Source organism: Belonocnema kinseyi, chromosome 3 (genome assembly GCF_010883055.1).
Source record: "Belonocnema kinseyi isolate 2016_QV_RU_SX_M_011 chromosome 3, B_treatae_v1, whole genome shotgun sequence".
In the NCBI taxonomy this organism is placed as follows: Eukaryota; Metazoa; Arthropoda; class Insecta; order Hymenoptera; family Cynipidae; genus Belonocnema; species Belonocnema kinseyi.
Window position 1 is genome coordinate 90,436,698 of NC_046659.1, and position 23,717 is coordinate 90,460,414.

A 23,717-nucleotide genomic window follows, 5' to 3' on the forward strand; every position below is an offset into this window, starting at 1 on the left:
AATTTTTGGTATTCCTAAGTTTTACCATTATGTATTATAACCCATTCTGAAATTTTACCTTTCTTAAATTTTATCCGTTCCGAAAAATGAACGGGTCCCCTTCCATGACCCTCCACGATCTACCAATACCGTTTTTTTAATTTTTTAACAAAATTGTTTACGTTCTTTGAAAGATAAAAACTTTACATTAGTAATATAACAGTTCTGTATTCGATGTAATTGTTCGCGCCTTCAAGAGGCGTCAATTATTGACCTGCTGACGAAACTTCGATGACCTTTCATGATCAATAAAGAGCGACTTGCAAAGTTAGAAAAAAACTTTGACATTGTTTAACTCTTGTTCGATACACGTCTCGGGTGATCTACACCATAGCAACATAAATTCTTTACAAAAATAAACTATTAAACATTTTTACTTACAACTTTCATCACATCATCTCAAGGGCTTATTTTAAAGGATTATGTAGGTTGTATAATAAAAAATTAAAATTGAGTGCTAATTAAATCATTATTAAAGCAAGGAAAAATGGTCCTTGGCTTATTTTCACCCCAGTGTGTCAAACAAGGATTTTAAATCAGGGAAACTTTTTTTAAATTTGGAATATAACACTACCGTAAGTTAAAAGGTTGTTCCTTATAACGGAATACATTAATTGAGCTTCTGATGAGGAAGCAAAGTGCTCATGAAATGAACAGAACATAAATAAATACACCCATGGCACTTTGCAGGGATACTTTCGGTATGCTTTAGTAAAACAATTTCCATCTATTCAAGGGACATTCTAGATCAGCTTTGATTATAGAATAAGCAAAGAATTTTAGACGATTCTGACAATGCCAAAGCAATGTTTTTCCCCAGAGAAAGTAGCACGTGTTGATGACTGCCTGAAGGAATGAAGCCCAATATTTTCAGGTACATCTTTTTATTCATCAACTTAGCGGTCCCTTATTATTGTACACCAATAAATCGCAATCAGTAGCACCGCTACTTTTTGAAGGTACGCTCTGACAGGTGAAGTTAATTTGGCCTGGAGCCCGCAAAGACGACCACTTTGCAAATACTGTACGCAACTCACGACCGCGTGTACAGGGTGTACCGCAAGTGCCTGAGCGAAGTGATTGTCACGGAGCCTAAGGAGCCCGCGCAACACGACTCTAATTATTTATACCTCGGGAGGCTATTAGCGCGAAATTGCCATGAATAAAGGAGATGCGAAGCGTTGCGATGCGAGCAAGGCGACACCTGATCCCTTAACGTTTTTGCCATGGACATGGAAAAAATTCTCCTGTAATCTTCCAATCTCAACGAATTTGAAGCACTCCAAGAATCTCAAATGAATTCAACCTCTTGTATAGAGCCAACGGAGCTTATTGCTTCTCTAATTAAAATTATTACATATTTACTGAACACTTAAATGATGGTGAGCTTATTTCGAGGTTTGTGAATCAGATGAAGATAATCCTTACAAATAATTTTCTGCAAATTAATCCTTTTTCAAAGGCAACTTGACTTGAACTTTAAATAATTTGTTTTTTAATGAGCTGACAATTAAAAATTGTATTTAAAACATGACTTGTGTAAAAAATGGCTTTAAAAATAAAACTGAATTCAAAATTTGTTGACTGGATGCTGAAATTATCGAAGATTTCGCGGTCGATTAACGTCGAAAGAAGGCAATTACCCGGTCCAAAGTGTTAATTATTTTTTTAGACTCGTGCAGGCAATTTTGCAGCACATCTTGACTTAAATCTCGTCAAGATGCATGAGGAAGTGTCTCTTGATAGCACATGCTTAAATGACTGGGAAAGAAAACAAGTTTATTGGGCTGAAAAAAGGAATCCTTTAACGACTATTGCGATGAGCAGGAATCTATCCAGCAGTAACAGGGATCAAAACCAGTCCCTTTTTTACCTAATTTCCTTTTCCCATTAAATTTAAAATATTTTCTAAAACACCTACAATCGTAAATTTTGATCCAATCATCACCTTTACTAGTTTTTTTACAAGGTTTCGGTTCATTTTTTAGAAATCACAAACAGAAATTCGAGACATTTGAAGGCATGACGCATTGAAAGAGATTCTATTCGATGATACCAATTTCAAATATTTCCTAAACGATTTATTTGCTAATTTTTCAGATTTTAAGGATATCATTGACAGCGGAGAAATCAGTAACGATTTAATCGAGTACCTAAACCCGAAAGATAAATTAATTCTGCAGATGTAAATCAAAACATCTTTACAGGCAAAAATACTTTAAAAATAGATGAAAGACGAAGATTTTTCACGAAAATAGAGGAATAAACTCATTTACATAACATATATGTAGACACTAATATTACATTAAAATTTAAACATTCAAAATTCCTCTTATTTCAAGTAAAAATATTGCATTTTCAACAATATAGGTACATTTTTTATCTAATCGATTAGTTTTCATATGAAACTATGAATCTTGAACCAAAAAATTACTTTGAACAAAATAGTTCAACTTTCGAACAAGTATTGCAATTTTTAACCAAAAAAGATTTTTATTTTAAATAAAAATCAGTTAAATTTAACTAAAAAAGACGAATTTTCCACCAGAGTTGAATTCTCAAGTAAAATGATGAATCTTGAACCAAAAAAAAACTTCAAGCTAGAATGAAACGCTAAATCTGGCCAGGGCCTTGCTCAGACTTGACCCTAGTTCAATATTGACCCCTAACGATTTTAGTATAGTATATATTAAAAAATGTGAAGAAATTATTATAAGAAATTTGAACAATTGAAAATAAATCAACAAAAAAATACTGACATGTTGGTTGTCCTTTCGGTGATACGGATATGCCATCAACTTCATATTTTTCTTCAAATTTGCCACAATTAATTTCATCGTAAAAATTTCTCTCTATTTGAATATTATCATCAAGTGTAAAAATATATTTTTTTTTGCTTTTTATTGTGTAGATAATAATAGATTGGTGTTAAATGAAAGTGAAGATATGGTTTACAAAATACAGAAGCATGTAATGCATACTTACGTCTTCACTAATCCAATAAAATAAAAGAATATTTATTTTAAATCCACCACGATTCCACTTTTTTGAATCCACTTCAACGATTTCAAAGAGAATAGTTGTATTTTTAACAAGAAAAAAATTCATTTTTGACCTATGATTCGTACAAACAAAAAATAACGCTATTCTATCCGAAAGCCGAAAATTAATGTAAAAATAATCAAGGTAAAATGGCGACGTCATATTGATTGGAATGTTGGTAATACTTAAATAGAAAAAATCTTCTGCTTTATATAAATTTTCAGAAAACTTTTGGCTTACCACTCCGTTTTATACGCTTATTTTTTCCAATTAGACGTAACATTTTTTTGGAATACAGCTAGAAATTTGTTTGAAACATAGTCTCTCGTCTATTGTAAATTTGTTTGTATTTGCCTGTATTATGTGTTTAGCTTTTGCTATGTTGCCTTCCGTGCTTTAGTCGAACCCTCGAATGGGCAAACAACAATCAGAAAAATTCAGGTGCAGCGCGGTATATTCAAATTCTAAATAAAACCACGTGAAAGAATAGGGAGGGTCGAAAAAATAAACATTTGTAATGTTTGATCGGTTTAATATAAAAATGTATTAGCTACACGTCATCGGAAATATAAAACTTGCCTGTTTGAAATGAAAATTACCAAAAGACAAAATCATTGTCCTGAAAAAATCGTACTACCATTTTTGTTTTTAGGTTTTCATATAATTTAAAATTAATTTACTGACTTTCGAAATCCACACGTAAGTATGCAATAGTGGTCCTTCTCCCATGTCTCCTGACTCTACGAGTGCTTCTTATTATTTTAGGCATTTTGCGACTTTATAAAATGACACTTTTGTAAGCAAACACAAAGTTCATTAGTGGTTATTGGAAAATGCACAGAATAATTCAATGCCATCTGCCATCAATTTTAGGAACTTTGCCAATACCTGGCGATTTCTGCACGGGTATTATTCAATTCTATAAATTTAGTTCGCATTTATTATGTGGTACAATCAAAAAGAATCGGAAAAGGGGGAAAAGACTGAAACCCGCGATAAATACATATGAATTTTGATCCATTTTTAATACTTTATAAATATGTAATAAAGTATGTAAACCCGCGTGTCAGAGAATAGTATATATTACCCGTGGGTGCAGAAACAAACATTTTGAAATCTCAAATAATGGACAAAAAAGTAGAGTATTTTAGGACCCTCTAATAAAGTATAATTAATTTTGAGTTGATTTTTATATCTTTATAATTTGGAAATTTTCGTCAATAATAATTTGTTTAATTTCTGTTTTTGAACCTGTAGTAGTTTTTTAGCTGAGATATAAAAAAAATATTTTAGACATCTGAGAACTTTCAATTGGTAATAATATATTCGAAATAAATGTTAGCCTCTAAAGTCTAGGGAAACAAAAATAGAAAAGAAGTTTTTACTGAAAAGAATACACTGGAAAAAAAGTGATGAGAATAAGGAATCAAAATCTACGGTTAGAGGGCAGTTTCATTTAATATTTAGAGACAAATATCCATTTTTACATAAAATTGAACTAATGAACGGTTGTGATTCTTGCTTTCGAAAAAACTTAATTGGTTGAAATATTTTTTTCTCTCGATGACTGCAGATGACCCCTGACGAATTGCAGAAAGCAGTTAGGATTGGTGCCAATTCGAATCAGCATGAAAAAAATGCTAACCCTTTAGATTCAATGCAAATGCTTATTATTGCACGTTAATGCGTAGGCATATCAATATGAATATGTATCCGTACTATTCAATAATTGAGTATTACAATGAGAAAAGCCATGCCCACGCGAAATTGTTTCTGATTCGTTTCCATACGTCAGCATTGTCGCCGGTAAAAGAGAACACACGAAAGGAAACAGAGGACAGGAGAAAAGAAAGGCCGTCCAACGTCCCGCAATGACGTCCGGATCGAACCAGGTGGTCGACCGACTTTTATGCTGAGTCGACCACAATAATGCGTAGGAGAAGTCACTCTTTGCTTATCATTGTTTTATCGAAAAATACATTGTAAGAACGAATGCTTAGAATGCTTCGACCGTACAATTCCCGTTCCTTTAGCCCCGAAACACTCTCATCACAAGGAAAACAGTGTGATTCTTCACGACAACAGTAGAATAATAGGGGAATAAATTGTTCTAAATAAAATAAATGTAGATACGATATTAAATTCAATATCAAAAGCTTTAAATTTCTAAAACTTAAAGCCGAGATTTATTCAATTTTTAACAAAATAATTAAATTTTCTACCAACAAAGATTTTTTACCAAAATATATAGAAGAATATTTAACTTAAAAATATGAATTTGGGACGAAGAAGCTTAATTTTCTACCAAAAGATGAATTTTCAACAAAATGCATAACTTTTCAACTGAATAGTTGTGCTTTCAACTAAAAAATTCCGATTTTCAAATAAGAATTGAACAGTTAAATTCTAAGTTGAAAAGCTTACTTATCAGCAAAAAGAAAAAAAAACTGATTTTTAATCAATTTAATTCGACGATAAGAAACGAATTTTTAACAAAATATTTGAATGCTCAACCTAATAGATGAATTTTTAAAAAGAAGATTAATTTTCTACCCAATGAGAAGAATTTTCAACAAAAACATATAAGTCTTGAACCAGGAAAGATAAATTTTAAATAAGAAACTTAATGTTCAATCAGCAAATATTATAATTCAACCAAACATTTGAATACTCAACTAAAACAGACGAGTATTCAACTAAACCCAATTTTCAACCTGTTGAATTCAACCAAAAAGGCGAATTTCTAACAAAATAGTTAAATCCTCAACCAAAAAGATAAATTTTTTACAAAGAATATTAATTTTCTATCTAAAAGGGCGGATATTCAACAAAATACATAAATTTCCAACTTTCAAAGGATACATTTTTTTACCGAAAATGAAATAGTTAAGTTGTAAGATAAAAAAATTAATTTTAAGCCAAAGAAAATGAATTTTTAACAAATAGTACAATTTACAACCAAAAAGATTAATTTTCTACTAAGAAAATTAAAGTTCAACTACAGTGTTGTTTGAAAACATATTTTTCTTATTTTAACGCTTTTCTGCAATTATTTTTCACAAGTTGATTTTGTTTAATATTTTTTTTTTTTTTGAGTAACATAATTATTTTAGGGCCTCCTTGTGTAATTTTTATTACAATTTTTTTAGAAGCTTATGTTGGTTTAAAAAATTTATTTTAAAAAATTGATCAATTTTGAAGACAAAAATATGAATTTACGACAAAAAATAAATTTGTAACCAAACAGTTTAATTTTCTAGCACATTGTTGACTTTTTAAGACAAAAAGCAAAATTTCTAAAAACAGTTCATTTTTCAATGCGAAAATAAGAATTTTCATCAAAAAAGTACATTTTTAACAAAAAAGTTGAATTTTCTACTAAAAAACGTCAATTTTCAAATTAAAAATCAATTTTCAACCAAAAATGGAACTTATATTTTCAGTTAAATAATAAAAATGCAGCTAAAAAAATGAATCATGAACCAAATTTTAAATTACCAACTAAAGAAATCAATTTTCAAATAAAAATATGAATCTTAAAAAATAAACTCTCAATAAAAGAGTTGAACATTCAATAAAATATTTGAAATTTCAACGAAGAAAATGGTTTTTTAACGAAGAAGATTAATTTTTTAATCAAAAAGACGAATAATCAACAAAACTCATGAAATTTCACACATAAAATATTTAAATCCAAGGAAAGAGTTTGGTTTTCTTTTAGGGTTCTATTAATTCAGTTCGCATATAACAGAAAAAAACGAGAAAAAAGGGGAAGTTTCCTAAAAACAGGGGAAAAAGGAAGAATTCTTTAAAGATGAGGAAAAGAGGGAAATAGTTAAAAGAGTATGTAACGTCTAAAATACTAAAATGATTTTTGGACTTATGAAGTTATAAATATTGAATTGAACTGTTGTAGGGAATTTTTTCGGTAAGTTTGCAAAAAACTTTGTTAAAAATTATTTTCAGAAAACACACTAAACCAAATTTGTAACGATACTCCCTCCCTCCCTACCTCAAAATTTAAATTGGTACCGTGATTTATGATTGGCCCCTTATTCATTTTATGTAGCTGATTAAAATGAAATACCATAGTTTTATATTTATCACGCTAATGATTTTAAAAAGAAATTTCGGCAATAAAAAACGTATTTCATACGGTAGAAAGTTGCAAGGCGGTACTTTTCATTAAGTTAATATGCCTTTTCGTTGAAATCGAAGTATGAATTAAGCGCACGATCAATCACGGAAGGAAGGGAAGATGCGCCGTTTGATTCGTACGTGCAAGTGTCGGTTAAAACAATTATAGTGGACTTAGTACTCGGTCAACGGAGTTCTTTGGCTTGTCTCTTTTCTCTCTTTCTTGCTCCTTCGCAATTTGCTACCAGACTATAACCCTTTCTTTCACTTAGCCAGCCAGTCTTGAATACCAACTATCATAACTTCCTTCCTCTCGTCAATCCTTTCCGTCTCTGGCGTCAACTACCTTTGAATATTAATGCATCGTTCTTTGCCATTTGTGAATGAAAGCATGCCTCGCTGTTTTCAATTCGCACGCAGAGATTTATTATTACATCGATCTTACTTCCAAAATCTCGAGAAGAAACAATAAGCAACATTTTTCTTTTCAAAATTTGTATCTTGCGCCAGAGGGTGATTATATTACTAGTCGCATAACACTGTAGGAGAATGTTAAACATTTTCAAGATACATTTAATATAAAAGAGGCTGTAAGGAAAAACAATAACATCTTATGAATGAGCCGTTTTTTACAAAAACTACCTGAGTCGACGTAGGTTTTTGCACAATACTGACAAAGAGATGTGTTAAAATGCCTTTTTACAAACCAAAAAGGAAATGTTCTTGATTTTAAAATGTTTGCAAATCTAAAACATGTACTTTTTGGTTCGTAAAAACACATTTGGAAAAGTTTCTTTTGGAAATTTCGCACCAAAACGAAGAATTTACAAGGCATTATAAATTTACTTGGATTTTTATTTGATAATAATTAAAGTAAACAAGTTTTAGGCCTCTACCAATAATTGATGGTATTGTTTTGTTATTTTACATTTGACATGAAAAATCAGATCTAGTCCATTTTCAAGATACATTCAATATAAAAGATGCTGTAAGGAATAAGGATAATATGTTATAAATGAGCCATTCTCTAGAAAAAATACCTGAGTCGATGTAGGTTTTGGGCCAATATTGACAAAGCAACGTTTCAAAATGTTTTTTTACAAACCAAAAAGGATATGTTTTGTTTGTAAAAACACTTTTTGGTAAGTTTATTTTGCATTTTTCGTGCCATAACCAAAAGATTTACAAGTTTTTACAAATTTACATAAATTTTTATTCGAAAATAATTAATGTACATAAGTTTTAGGTCTTTACCAGTGCACGATAGTGTTTATTATTTTGTATTTTACATCAAAGACGAGGTATCAAGTCATGTCCATTTTCAAGAAACATTGCATATGAAAGAGACTGTAAGGATAATATTTTACAAATAAGCCGTTCAAGAGAACAAAGCCACCTGAATCGACTTAGGTTTTGACACAAAATTAACGAAGAAACGTTTAAAAATGTCTTTTTACGAACCAAAGAGAAAATGTTCTGGATTTTAAAATGTTTTCAAATCTAAAATATATATTTTTTTGGTTTCTAAAAATACATTTGGAAAGTTTATTTGGTAATTCGCGCCAAAACGAAGAATTTACAAGGTTTTACCAATTTATTTAGATGTTTATTCGATACTAATTAATTTAAACAAATTTTAGGCCTCTACCAACATTTGACGGTAATGTTTTGTTATTTCACATTTTACGTGAAATAAGAAATATCCGATCTAGTCATTTTTCAAAATAAATTGAATAAAAGAGGCTGTAAGGATAATTTTTTCTACAAAGAAATCATTCCCTAGAAAAACCTCCTGAGTCGACTTGGGGTTTGGCACAAAATTAACGGAGGAACATTTCAAAATATCTGTTTACAAACCAAAAAGGATAATGCTGTGGTTTTAAAAATGTTTGCACAATCTAAAACATGTATTTTTTTGTTTATAAAAACGTATTTTGAAAAGTTTCTTTGACACTTTGGCGCCAAAACCTAAGTCAACTTCGTTGCTTTTTCCAGAGAACGGTTCAAATATTTATACATAGAATGTTTTTTATGTTGATTATTAAGAATAAATAAAGAAACAAGTGAAACAAATAAAATTGTAAAGGTATGTAAGGATTAAATAACGTCACGAAGCACCAGTGGCACGTCCTTCCGAAAGGATGGGTGCCGTTATATACTTCCGCAACGTGCGCTTGGTTACTACCCTAGTACCTATTACATTGAAATTCGCGAATCGTACACCAATAGCAATTTGCGTGCAAATATTATGGGATTCTTTAAAATAGAAAATTGGCCTTATCCATAAGAAATTACATATTGACACTTCACAGCCCTCGGACTCACTAAATTCAAAATAATTTATAAGTAGCATAAATTTTAAAAAAAGTAACATACAATTTTAAAAATATTAAATCGAGAAAATAACTATTTTTTCATCTGGTATACAAAATACAACTCCCAAAAGATCTTTTCGAGTCTTTTAAAATGTCCGAAAAGTTTTGAAATCTATTGAAATCCTTTAAGAAATCCTGAAATATTTTGTGAATCTTTAGATATTCCTGGAAAACTTGTAAATCTTTTCAAATACTTAGAAATTTGTTGAAATGCTTCGAAATAGTCTAATTTCTTTTGAAATCCTATGAATCCCTTAAATACGGTGAAAAGCCTGGAATTGCAAAAAATAAGACGCAGCAAAAATAAAACTAACTTTTTTCGTGTAAAGTTTTGTAGAAATCCGTTAGAATCCTTTGAAATCTTTTAAAAACGAAATCCTGCAATATTCTTTGAAAACCCTTAACAAAATTTTAATATCGTTAAATTCCTCTTGTGAAATTCATAGTAATCGTAAAAAAGTCAAGTAAGACCCCGTAAAACATATTGAAATTTGTAATATCTTTCAAAATTCCTTTAAAATTTTTCGAATTTCCCTAATATCTCCTCAAACTCGTTGATGTCCTTTTTAAATACATTTTTTTTTAATCTCCTGAAATTTCTTGGAATCTTGTTTTTCCTTAAGTTCAACAATATTTTTTTAGCTGCAAATTGAACTATCGTGTTTAAAATTCAACTGATTTAGTTGGAAACTAAATTTCTTTATTAATTTACATTCTTAGTTTAAAAATTAAGCTGCCTTATAGAAAATTACTCTTTTTGGTTTAGAAACCTAACAATTTGGAAATTAATTCAACCATTTGGTGCAAAATTAAACTGATTTGTGGAAAATCTTTTTTCTATGGAAAACTAATTCTCCTCAATAAAATCTGTACAACATCACATTCATTATTTAATTGTTTAGTGCAATTTTTATAAAATTTGTTGAAAATTCTCGCTTGTGGTAGAATAATTACCTTTTTGGTAGAAAATTCTACTATTTGCTCAAAAATGTACGTATTTTATTGGAACTTGGTCTTTTCTGGTAAAACATTAATCTTCCTGGATAATTTAACTGTTTTGTTGAAAGCTCATCTTTTTGACTTAGAAATTCAACATCTTGGATGGAATTTTGTTTCATTACTCACTGAAAAATCTTTCTTGTTTAAAAATTCGTCTTTTTTATTTGAAAGTTCATCTCTTTTGGCAAAAAGATCATCTTTTGGCAAAAAGATCATCTTTTTGGATAAAAATTTAACTACTTGGTTAACAAAGTAAACTATTTTGCTAATTCTAACAGTAATATGTACCCCCCCCCCCCCCCTCGAAAATCATCTAAAGCTATTTTTTGATTACCCCTAAATAATGGAGAAATAATAAGGCCAATTAGAGAAAAAGTTCAACAATGTTTTTCGAAGAAAAGTAAAGAAATAGTGCCATTAGCGGAAAATTGTGAGAAAATAGTGTCTTTAGCGTAATTTTTTTCGAAAAAGTAGCAAAGTAGTGGCATGGCTAAAAAAAAGTGCCAAACAGAGTGAACAGTGTCAGGCCCGAAGCCTACCATTGGTTCAAACCGTTCTGCAAGAAGAGTCACATATTTTCGATAATGCTTTATCACTGTCAAAAATGTTATCATTAGTTTTTCTATCTCTATAATTTTTTCGTAGAAATTTTTTTTACGGCACCCTTTTCCAGATAGAATATTGTGTCAGAAGTATAAATAAATCCTGTATTATCGTTGTATATTCATACATTCACGTAGCAATGGCGAGAGTTCTGAGTTTTCGTGGGCGAACCGGATTAAGATATGTCGAATCCAACTCACACCAGAGTAACGCATGCAAATCAGTAGTTATATGCGCAAGAGTGTGCTCATTTACACGAGGATCGCACGACCGAAAGCTACTGTTATGCATGTAATTACATTTTTAAACCGGAAGTGAGTTTATCTCGGTTATATTTTATTAAATCAATTCTCAAAACGTGATTATTTTAACCTGTGAATATTTAAAACATACATTAACGACGCTAATGCATGAATGACTTCATAGAAATCGTGACTTTCATCAGTTTTGACTCATTGTGAAATCAAAGATATGTTAAATACGTATATATTTTATTTCGATTCAGTAATGGTTGTTACATCAAAATGTCTACTTTTTAAATAAATTTTTCAGGGTAACCGAGCAAATTCATATTCGAAATTCCCTCATTTTTCCCTGACCATTAATATTCAAAGGCCAACATTTTAATCTAAATTTTTAACATGGAGTCTTTTACAAATGCAATACAACAATAAAATTTCAGAATTTCAAAAAATATTATTAATTTTAACCAGAAGGACGAATTTTTTACCAAAATATATTACTTTCTAAAAGAATACTTAATTTTTTTTTAATTAGTTCAACTTTTAACAAAACAGTGAAATTTTCAATATACACAGATATTAAATCTTCAATTAAAAACAGTTGCATTTTCAATTAAAAATATAAATCTTGAAAAATTCTGCAAAAGTTTAATCTTTTACAAAAAGATGAATTCTTGGCGAAAAATGTAAAAATCGATATTTCAACAACAAAAAAAGCGAATTTTCAATCAGATTGTTACATTTTCAACTAAAGACTTGAATTTTTAACGAAATAGTTGAGCATTTAACTAAATATTCAAATTTTAAAAACTACAAAAATGATTTCTCAACAAAAAATATAATAGTCCAAATTTCAATTAAAATAGATGAAATTTCTACCAATCACATGAATTTTCAACAAAAAACATTCATTTTCTACAAAACATGGAAAAGTTTGGAAATATAAGACTTTGAAAGAACTTTTAGTTAAAAACCATCAATTTTCAGCTAAAAATGGAAAAACTACATTCAGAGTTAAAAAACGTATTTAAAAAAAAACATAAAAATAAAATAGTTCACATTTTATACAAGGGTGAGATTTTTCCATTAAAAACGATCAAATTTCAACAAAATAGTTCAACTTTTAACCAAAGAGATGAATTTTCAAATAAAATTATGAATGTTTAAATGGAAGAGTTAACTTTTAAGTAAAAGATATTAATTTACAGGCCAAAAAATACGAATTTTCAATCGAAGGGTTGAATTTTTAACCAGAAAAGATGAATTTTGAACAAATAGTGTGATAGTGAATATTTTTAATTTTTAACTAAACAGTTGCATTTTAATCAAAAAAGATGGCATTTTTACTAAAATAGATGAATTCGAAACAAAAAAGACGTATTTTCAAAAAAATGGTTGAATTTTCAACACTAACATATGAATGTCCCCAAAAAAGTTAAAAAATATAAATCTTTAACAAAAAATAGAAAAATGACATGTTCAGCTATAAATATTAAGTTTAAGCAATAAAAACCCGAATATTCAATCAATTAAATTTAAAAAAATGCATTTCAACTTTTACTCAAGCAGCTAAGTTTTCAATTAAAAAAGATCAATCTTCCATAAAATAGGTAAATTTTCAATCAAGTGGTTTAATTTTGAACCGAAAAATATCAATTTTAATCAAATAATGAAAGATTAGATATTTTAACAAAATGAAAAAAAGTTGAATTCAGCAAAAGAAAAGCGAATTTTCAACAAAATAGTTGAATCCTCAACCAAAGAAGGTTAATTTAAAACAAACAGTTGCATTTAAAGCCACTGTAACTGCAACTGTAAAAAGAGGAATATAAATAAAAATGCAAGGAAAATAAATTTCTAACAGGAATATTATTTCCGAGTGGCCGAAAAACTTTATTTTCAAAATTCCCTAATTCTTATCTGACCAACGTTTTATATTTCTGACCATTAATATTCAAAGGCCAGAATCTTAATATCGAAACATTTTTAACATAGAATCTTTTATAAACGGCCCTTAATTTTACCTGATTTTCAGGATTTCCGTAGCCTACCGCTACCCTGATTTTTATGAATCATCCCCTTGAAGCCCCTTGGAAATCATCTGTAAATCGGAGAAAATTCTATTTTTATGTAATAATCGAAAGAAAAAATGCGACTTATTATCAGTACCATGATAAGAACCACCATTTCAGCAATGGAGTATTCTTCTATTTACATACATATTTAAAAAAAGGAGTAAATAAAACACTTGTATCGGTTTTAGCTTCCGTGACTTACCATGCTTTTTACCGGACATGTAGGAGGAAAAATATATGCTCGGTTCTCTTTTTGAGCGAGCCTGGCGCAAAATGAAAAACTACCATGAACTTGGGTCCTGAAGAAAAGTAGTTTTTCGTTATGTCGTGAGGTTCGCCTAAAAACAGTAACAACCAGTTTCTGTTATTCCGGCATGGCCGATAACAAGCATGGTAAGCCACGAAAGCAAAAATCGATGTAGACAACTATTTGATGTACTCCTTTTTTGGATTAATAGTAGAATACTCCACTGCTGAGATGGTGGTGTTATCGTAATGCCGCTAATAAGGCACATTTGTTTATTTGGTTTATTACACAAAAAATAGAATTTTCTACGAATGAAACAGTTACCATGCTTTTTAATGACCATGCAGAAGAAAGAGGGTCTGCTCGGTTCTGGTTTTTTGCGAACCTAACGACAAAAAGAAAAACTACAATCCTTTAGGACCCAAGTTCATGATGGTTTTTCTGTTTGTCGCAAGGTTCGCTCAAAAACAGAACCGAGCAGATCATCTTCCTTCAGCATGGCCATTAAACAAGCATGGGAACCGTTTTTTTCGAAGAAAAATATATTTTTTAGATAATAAAGCAAATAAAATGCTAGTTACCGACCATCTCGGAAAAAGAGAATCTACTTGGTTTTGTTTTTGGGCGAACCTAGTGACAAAAAGAAAAGCCACCATGAACTTGGATCTTCAAGCATTTAAGTTTTTCTTTTTGTCGTTAGATTCGCTAAAAACAGAAACGAGGAGATCCTCTTCCTCTGATATGACCAGTAACAAACATCGTCCATTAAAACGCGATGAATGTGTTGTCGCGTTGACGGAAAAAGGGCGCATTTTTTCATTTCGATTATTAAATAAGAAATCGAATTTTCTCCAGAAAAACAGGCCTTTACCGGGAGTACTTTATAGTCTTTACATTATGTATTAAAAAAACTAGACAAAATGGCTTTTCTGTCTGGCCTCAGTTTATTAAGTCCAATTTATCGATGATTACCTGAGGCCTTAAATCTCCAGATTCTTTCTCTTGCAGGAAAAAGAATTCTGATTTTGCTAAACTTGGATGATAATTTTGAACATTCTCTGAAAGAATGGTGAAAACCGTTTTTTCAAGGCTCTCAAAAGCCAGGAATTTTACGACTTGTAGAAAGCAAAAGTTACGACGCTGCTTTTCTTTCGTTTAATTAATTTGATCGAGGTAAAGTCGCGATTAACGGGTAACCGCGTTTGAAAGACGAGTTTTCGTCTCGGCCGTAATGGATAATTGGACCGTGCGCTGCAAGATTTTTCAAAGACGGTATTACCAGCTACCAATATGGCGGTCGAGGTCGTTAAGACTTGGTAAGCAGTGCTGTATCCGAATACGAATGTTGTGTACAATCCCATTTGCACGCATCTGAGTGCGACACGACGCGACGCGGTGGTAAAAAATACATTAACCATGCCGAATTGTTATAAGACGCATCCACAGGTTCCAATTGTGGGAGTCAAGTTTCTCAGCAAGATATATTGCTACTCTTAAACTGAGAAAGGATAAAAAACAGGGATAAAACGAATTTTTCAAGCAATTTGGAAATCACTGTTGCTTATTTTTCTTTTGGCTTGGGTTGTTCCGACAAGATTCAGAAAGTGCTTGGAGTTAATCAGACTTTACTGCCCAAAATGATCTCAAAGCAGGGAAAACAGGCTGATTTTTCACAAAGATAGGCGCATAAAAGGAGAATGAATTACTTTTAATAAAATGAATGCTGGTCCCATATTGAAGACAATATGAAACGCTTTAAATTACTTAGATTTTAAGTAAAAGCATATAGATCATTTTCAATCGAATAGTTAGATTTTCCACACCAAAGATTTTCTACCAAAAAAGATGAATTTTCAATCAAAAAAGTTTATTTTCAAGAAAAATAAATAAATTGTTAACAAATAAACTTGGACCAAAATCCAAATAGTTAACTTTTGAAGCAAAAAGATTAATTCTCAACGAAAAATGTAATAGTTAATAACATTCCAACTAAGAAATATTTTCTTTAAAAATTAAAAAAAATTAAATTCATCTAAAAGAATGAAATTTCAACATTAGTTTTGAACCAAACAGTTGAATTTTCAGTTTGAAAAATTAACATTGAACGAAAAAAGAACGAATTTTCAATTAAAAAGATTAATCTTGAACCAAAAATATTTTCTACAACAACAGATTACTTTTCAATCAAAAAAGGAATTTGCAACCAATAAAGACGAATTTTTGAACAGAAAAGATTAAATTAGAACCAAAAACTAAATAGTTGAATTCTCGAGCTAAAAAGACGAATTTTTTAGAAAACAGGTAAATTTTTTAGTCGAATTTCCAACAAAGAAGATTAATTCTCAATGAAAAATATAATACTTGAATTTTCAGTTTAAAAAATTATGTTTTAACAATAACACGAAAAAAACTTTTCAACGAAACAGAATAATTTTTAATCGAAAGTAGAATTTGCAAGTAAAAGAATGAATCTTCAACAAAGAAATTAATTTTTAACAAAGATCTTCGACTTTCAATCTAGTAGCAGAAATTTTAACAAAAAAGATTTTCAGTTTAGATCAAAAGAGTGAATTAAACATAAAAAGAGGAATTTTCAGCAATTCAAACGGTTGAACTTTCAGTAAAAAAGCTCATTTTCAACGAAAAATAAACATTTTAAAATAAATTATCAAAATTGTTTAGACATAGATGACTGCAAGAACAACAAATAATTTTTAATATAGTATTTCATCTTTTAATCAAAAGAAAAATAGCAATTTTTAACAAACAAGTACACATGTTTTGTCACAGATGACTCTTCAACGAAAACACAAAAATAATTTATAACCAAGTAGTGGATCTTTCAACCAAACAGTTAAATTGTCAACTAAAATAGACGAATACTCAACTAAAACTATAATAGTTGATATTTTAACCAAAAAATATTTAAATTTTGAATAAAAAATGTTAAGTTTAGCCAAAAGTGACCAAATTAAAAAAAAAAGATTCTCTGCGAAAAGACATGAAATTTCAATATAACAAGATTAATTTTCAACGAAAAAGTTGAACTTTCAAGCTAAAGAGAAACATTTTTAACAAAATATTTCAATTTTTAAGCTAAACGGACGAATTAAAAAAAAGTTCAACTTTGAAAGATATTGTTGAATCTTCAGGCCAAAAAGACGATTCTTTCGGAAAACAGTTGAATTTCCAACAAAAAAGTACATTTATAACCTGAAATTTGAGATTTCAAGAAAAACAGTTAACTTTTCTACCAAAAAGATGAATTTTCAATCCAGAAGGAGGAACGTATGTTTGAAAAATATTCATGTCAAAAAAATAAATGTTTAGAAGAGTTAGGAAAAGTTTATTTTTAACCAAGAAAAATTACTTTGCTACAAAGAAATAACTGTTAACGAAATAACTGAATTTTCAACAACATAATTGGATTGTTAATCAAAACGTTGAATTTCCAACGAAAAAAATGTTCAGACCAAAAATATGAATGTTTTAAAAACAGTTCAATTCGAAAAGTTCAATGTTCAACAAATAAGTTAAATATTCTACCAAAAAGAGATAACTTTTTAACAAAACAGTTACATTTTTAACCAATTAGTGGAATTTCCAAATCAAAAAGAGGACTTTTTAAGAAGATAGTTAAAATTTTATCTAGAAAATATAAATTGTCAGAAAAAAATTTTATTTTTGTATCAAGAAAAATGACTTTTTTTACCAAAGGAAGATGAATTTTTAATCCAAAAAGGCAAATTTTCTATCCCAAACAGTTGAATTTTCGTCCAAAAAAGGATTAAGTTTCAACCAAAAAGAGTTAGATTTTCTTATTGGGTTCTATTCATTTACAAAAAAGGGGAAGTGTTTTGTAAGCATGGAAAAAAAGGAAATTCTTTTTAAAAGGAGTGAAAAGGGGGAATAGGGGGAAGAGTAGTATGGTAAATGCAATTTTCTATTCATTCAATCAGTAATAAAGCCATAAAGTTAGCGACAACGCTTTTTGCTGCAGTTTATAATATTTGTTTAAAAGTCTCGGTAATCGTCGATGATATCACCTGTATAAATAGGTAACGCCTCCTGTCTCGCTCACTGATATACCTACCTAACTATCTATCTATCTACCTACCTTCCTACCTACCTACCAATCTGACTACCTACGCTCGTAAGTAATACATATGTAAGTTATCTGCAACATTCGTATCTACATATTGGTTGCAGCGCGCCAAACAACTAAGAACGAGATCAATTTTCATTTCATTTATAATTATTAATTCATGACGTTTTACAAATTGCATCGCACTTTTGTAGAATACATCAGTTGCAGCAACGTACTCTAAAGTACTTATGGGACGGCAAATCAAAACTAAAAAAAAATATTCCAGGCTATTTTTCGGATTACCTGTTCAAAAATTACAGTTTTCGGTTGCCTTTTAAGCGTTTTTTGTTATTAATAATTCAATCCTAATTGCTCTATTATATCAATTTTTATAAGTAATAATAAAATGATGTTTAATTACAATTAAACATTTTACAACTCCAAGTTAAAATATATAATGTAACATATTGCAAAAGTGATTTCAGACCTAACAGTCCAAACTGCTCTCAGCACATTGAAAATAGGGTGACCTTTTTTACATCAAATAATGAAATAGCCGTTTTGTTATAGATGTAAAAATGAGCAATTTTTTCTGTTATTCACCAACAATTTTTAAATAAAGCAGAAACATAAATAACAAATTCTTCATTTTTTGCGAACATAACTCATCTTTGAAATCCTTGAAATATTTAAAAATTTTGTGAAATCTTTATGAATTCGTTGAAATCTTGAAATATCTGTGAAATAATTTAGAATCCTTTTAAAGTTTTGGAAAATATTTCAAATCCTTGAAATATTTGAAATATCTGTGAAATTTTATAAAACCTTTTTAAAAATTTTATGAAATCTTTTAAGTATGTGTGAAAAACTTCTTTAATCTTTGTTTATGAAATATTTTTCGTCCGTTTTAAATCACTGAAATCTTTTGAAATCTAGTCAAATATTTTGAAACCTTTTTAAATAGTTTAACATCATTGAAATATTTGTGAAGTCTTTTATACTAGTTTGACATCATCGAAATAATTGAAATCTAGTGTACTGCATCCTTTTTGAAATCTTTGGAATTCTTGTAATATTTTGAAATCTTTACCAAATTCGTATGATATCTTTGAAATATTTGTGAAATATATCATATTCGTTTTTAATCATTAAAATAATTGATATCATTTAAAATCTTTCAAATCTTCTGAAACCTTTGAAATATTGTCTACTGTACCCTTTTTTAGATCTTTGGAATTCTTGTATTCTATAAAATCCTTATGAAATTTTGCTTCCTCATAGAGGAAGCTTTTTATTAAATCTTTGAAATATTTGTGAAATCTTTTGCATTCATTCGAAAACATTAAAATATTTTTAATCTGTGTAAAATCTTTTGAAAGTTTTCAAATCTTTGGAAATGTTCGAAATCTCTGTAAATTCTCGTGTACACGCCTTTTTCAACTTTTTGATATGCTTGCAATCTGTATGAAAAATGCGAAATCTTTAGGAAATTTTTGCGAAATTTTTTAAATCTGTCAAATCTTTTGAAATATTTGTGAAACTTTTCTCAAATCTTTGTTTGTGACATATTTTTAAAATCTTTTCTTTGTGAAATCTTTTTTATTCGTTGACATCATTGAATTATTTGAAATCTTAGTGAAATTTCTTCATACCTTCTAAAATAGTTTGCAACCTTTTGAAATCGTTTAAAATCTTCGAAATGTTTTAAAATCTATGAAATCTGGTGTGCTGTAATCTTTTTCAAATCTTTAAAATCCTTTAAATCTTTTGCAAGTTTAAAAAGCTTAGTGACATTGCTATGAAATATTTGAAATCTGGTGTACACGCCTTTTTAAATCTTTGAAATCCCTAAAATCTTTGTAAAATATTAACAATCCTTTAACATATTTTAAAATCTTTGAAATATTTTTAATCTTTTGAAATATTTAGTAATGTGTTGTAATCTGATGTACGCTCAAAAACCGATCGGTGAACACTTGAAAAATCCATCATATTTACATGGCTCATTCTAATTCTCAAGCTAAATTAAAATTGAAATTTTCACCTAATAATTTTTATCATTTGTAAGTTGAATATAAAAAAATGTATATACTTTAATATTCTATATTAGCGGAGACGAAATTAAAAAATTAAGAATTATTCACAATATTAAAGTATATTAATTGCAATCTATAAAATCATTTGTAAACTCTACAAAAAAGCCTAGAATTATATTTATTTATTCTTTCATGAGTAAAAAATAAATTATATCTTAATAAATGTAAAACTTTTCAGTAGCAAGGTTGTTTCTAAACGAGATATTACTTTCATAATACACTAAAAGATCGAAATTAATAATATTCTTTAATGATTTGAAAGACCCTGCATCCCTGCGAATTTTAAAACGCGATTTCGAGAAAATAAGTATAGTCCGGCTTCACCAAGTGGCTTTCAAGGCAGTGTTTTATAATTTTTCGGAGACATTCATGAATAAACGCCTCTAAAAAATCCGAAAGTCCTATATACAAGGAATAGGTCAACCCGGATGCTCCAGCGGTTTCAATAGGTCACAGGTATGCCCTGAACCTCAACTCGGTTTAACCCAGAGACAAAGGGCGACCGAATTCAAGCAGAATCAAGTTTGGACGTGGTCCAGGAGGTAGAGCTTCCAGATTTTTCGAAGTCACTCGAAAAATAACTATCTATAAGTGGATGGAATCCTTGGTTCTCAACGGACTACAAGCATGTCTTATTTATTTATTCTTGAAAAGCTTAAGAGGCTATGTGTTAACACTAAAGACTGTCTTATTAATGTTTTGCTAGAGATTAGGAAACTTAATTGTCAAATATTTCTGATGAAATCTAAATTTCGATCTAGTATGTACTCGAGCAGACCAAGATCATCTTCAATTTTTAGGAAACATTTAATTTACCCTTCGCAGCGACACAGCGTTTTAAACTTCCTCGGAGAATGTGTTTGATTGACAATGGAGAAGTCCCGCCGAAAAATAAGAAACCTTAACCTGGTAAGTCTCCTAGTGGATCTCGACCATCCTCGCTTTCTCCGAAACGTGTTTCAGCCTTCGCAGGAACGCAGGCTTTTAGTAACGAACCAAAACAAAAGTAAAAATAATTCCTTTTTATGATCGCAATATCAGTAACGAAAATAACGAATGCTTCGGTATAAATTAAAGTATCGGAACATAAGGAAATAGGTAGCCACCCTCCAAGTCTAAGAGTATCTCTCTCTCTCTTCTTCCTGGACGATAAAATTATAGTTAAGTGTGCAGAATTAAAAATTTTAGTTGCAATGAGGCACTTGAGTAGTGGAAAAAAGTGAATCTAAAACGACTCACATTTCTGCTTAAAGAATGAATACCTATCAAAATGCATTGATCGGTCGTTTAAACTGTGGACGGCGAGGGGAAACGAGCGGATGATTACAGCCACTATGCGATGGGTAATGGTACGCTGCGAATGTTAAAAATGTAGTCTCTGGGTACGTATAGAAGGTTGGATTACGTAGGCGCCATCGCATTGCTCGTAACCGACTCGAGTACAACTAAGGGCTATATTATACGATCTTCGTTCTCAAGATTATGCGTTTCCTGAGCTCACCAATGTACGCAAGTTAAGAGACATTAACCGCACGTAGTTGCATAATAAATCGCACCAGCTCGCCTCCCGTCCGTCACGTCGAGGTGGATGATGGATCGGTAAATCGGAAGCGATCGAAAGAGGCAGGAAGACTGTTAAATTCCTTCATTTTCTTTTCCTAACACACCTACACATATATTATTCAATTGCTAGCATTATCACAGACACGATAAGAGGCGCGGAAAAATGAGCAATGTCAATTAGTAATTTAACGATGTCAATATAACGACGCAATTATTTTGCTGCTACAGTGAAACTCAGAGATTGTGCCGTTTTTGGGACTGGCGGTGGTGGGGAACAAACCAAAAGCGCCCTAAGCTAGCTCCATGTAATTTTTGGCTGCTTCCCAAATTAAGCTTTTCAAGAAAAACCTTTTCAGGATGCAGAGAAAATATAACAGAATGCGACGAATCATCTGTTACCTATTCCAAAATCTGACTATAAGAAGTTCTTCCGAAAGTGGGAAGTTCACTGGAAGAAGGTTGTGGCTTCCAAAGGGGAGTACTTTAAGGATAGCATTGCCACTTATCAGAATTAACTCTTACTCGTGCTATATCAATAGGCTAAGAACACTTTACGGACATACATCGTATTTTTAAAAATGTATGCTACTGTTGACACTATTTTGAATTTCGCAAATGAGTGCGAGGCCTGCAATAATAATATAGCAATTATGTAATGTCGGCTACACCGACTTGAAACTCGAGAGTTTCTCTCTCCGCACAATCTGTTGGGTTAGATAGAATTGGCGGCAAGATCTTCCTCATGCGTGAGGAAATCGACGTATTTGCGGCAATCATACGCAGGAGCTATAAGCATGTAAATATGAAAAAATGTAGTGTACTTACATTCCTTGTTGCGATCCATGGAGTGTTGAAGCGGCGAGTCGTCGACCTCCGCCTTTGGCGGCGACTGATTGCCCTCCGCCATCTCGGATCTCAATCCTGATCCTGCTTCTGCTCCTGCTCCGGATCCTTGGAGACTCGTGGCTCTAGCTACCACGTCCGGTGTTTTCTCTCGCTGCGGATAAACCCTTGTTTCTTTCTTACTGATCTCCTCGATGCCCTCCAAGGAATGATCCCTGCAGGAATCAAATAAAACATTTTATTTTACAAATTAAGACTGAAAGAAAGAAATTGACGGTACACCCGTACTATGTAGGCCAGTCATCAGTATGGCTGGAATAGAAATAACTAGGCTGGTCTAACCCGCAGTATGTGTGTACCGACAATTCCTTTCTTTCAGTGCATTCTTCAATGCTTTGACCATACATTGTAGCTATAGGTTTTCTTATTAACAAATAAAAATATGATTCCTCCATAATTAGACAAATGCTGTATCTCAAAAACACCGGAGATAGAAGAAAAATTAAAAAAAGATTATAAAGAGGAAACCATCTGACTGGATAACCAATATTATCGAATTATTTTACCTACTTGCTTGGGTTTATAAAGATTTTAGAGCATATTTAACAATTCAGTATTAAATACACGAATTTTAATTGATATATACATATGTTGAAGGTTAAAGCATTTTTTAAACGAGATTTTAATAGGGTAAAGTTTTTTATGCACCAATAAAAGGGTCAATAATCATATTTCTCGAGTCCTGAAAATGATAAAGCATACATAACTCGTTTAAAGAAATGGATTTATCATGTTTTGTTCGTTTACTCCTCAATTGTCAAAATTGTTTCTAATTAAAGCAACAAACCGGCTACTCTGAATGAAATGGGAACTTTGTTCAATGACCCAAATTTTGCATTCGATTGCACTAAAATTAATTTTTAACAGTGTACTCTAACTTTTTAAGTTTGTTCAATAATGAAACGAAAATGGAAAATACTTTATTGAGGATAATGACGGCAACATAAGTGATATTTGCAATTTTTTTATATTTTGAAATCCGGTCTAAAGTCAAACTCGTTTGTATTTACATTAAATTGTTAATATGAATAGTTTTAAATCAACGAAAGAGATTTACGGTTTTAAATAAAAATATAAAAACTGTAATTATGATTTGGAACAGATGATGTTTAAAAAAATATCGCTCAGATCTGGAACAAGGAATTTTTCAAAATAAATATAAAGCTGACTTGGAAGAGAAAATTTTCGAGAAGAATTATGATTCTGATTTGGAACAGGGGATTTTTGTAAGCAATGATAATTTTTTATTTGCAACATGAAATTTTCGGTAGCAATATGTAATTCTGAATTAGATCAGCGAATTAAAAAA

The 23,717-nt window shown here is 30.4% G+C and overlaps 1 protein-coding gene across 1 annotated transcript in view; it reads right to left on the reverse strand.

Moving 5' to 3' along the window:
* The window catches only part of LOC117169623 (myocardin-related transcription factor A-like), a 189,036-nt gene that overhangs the window by 67,503 nt on the left and 97,816 nt on the right, over nucleotides 1–23,717 (reverse strand). Inside the window, exon 4 of the mRNA XM_033356078.1 lies at nucleotides 22,331–22,563. Coding sequence (XP_033211969.1) covers nucleotides 22,331–22,563 — 233 coding nt within the window. The remainder of the gene's footprint in view (nucleotides 1–22,330; nucleotides 22,564–23,717) is intronic.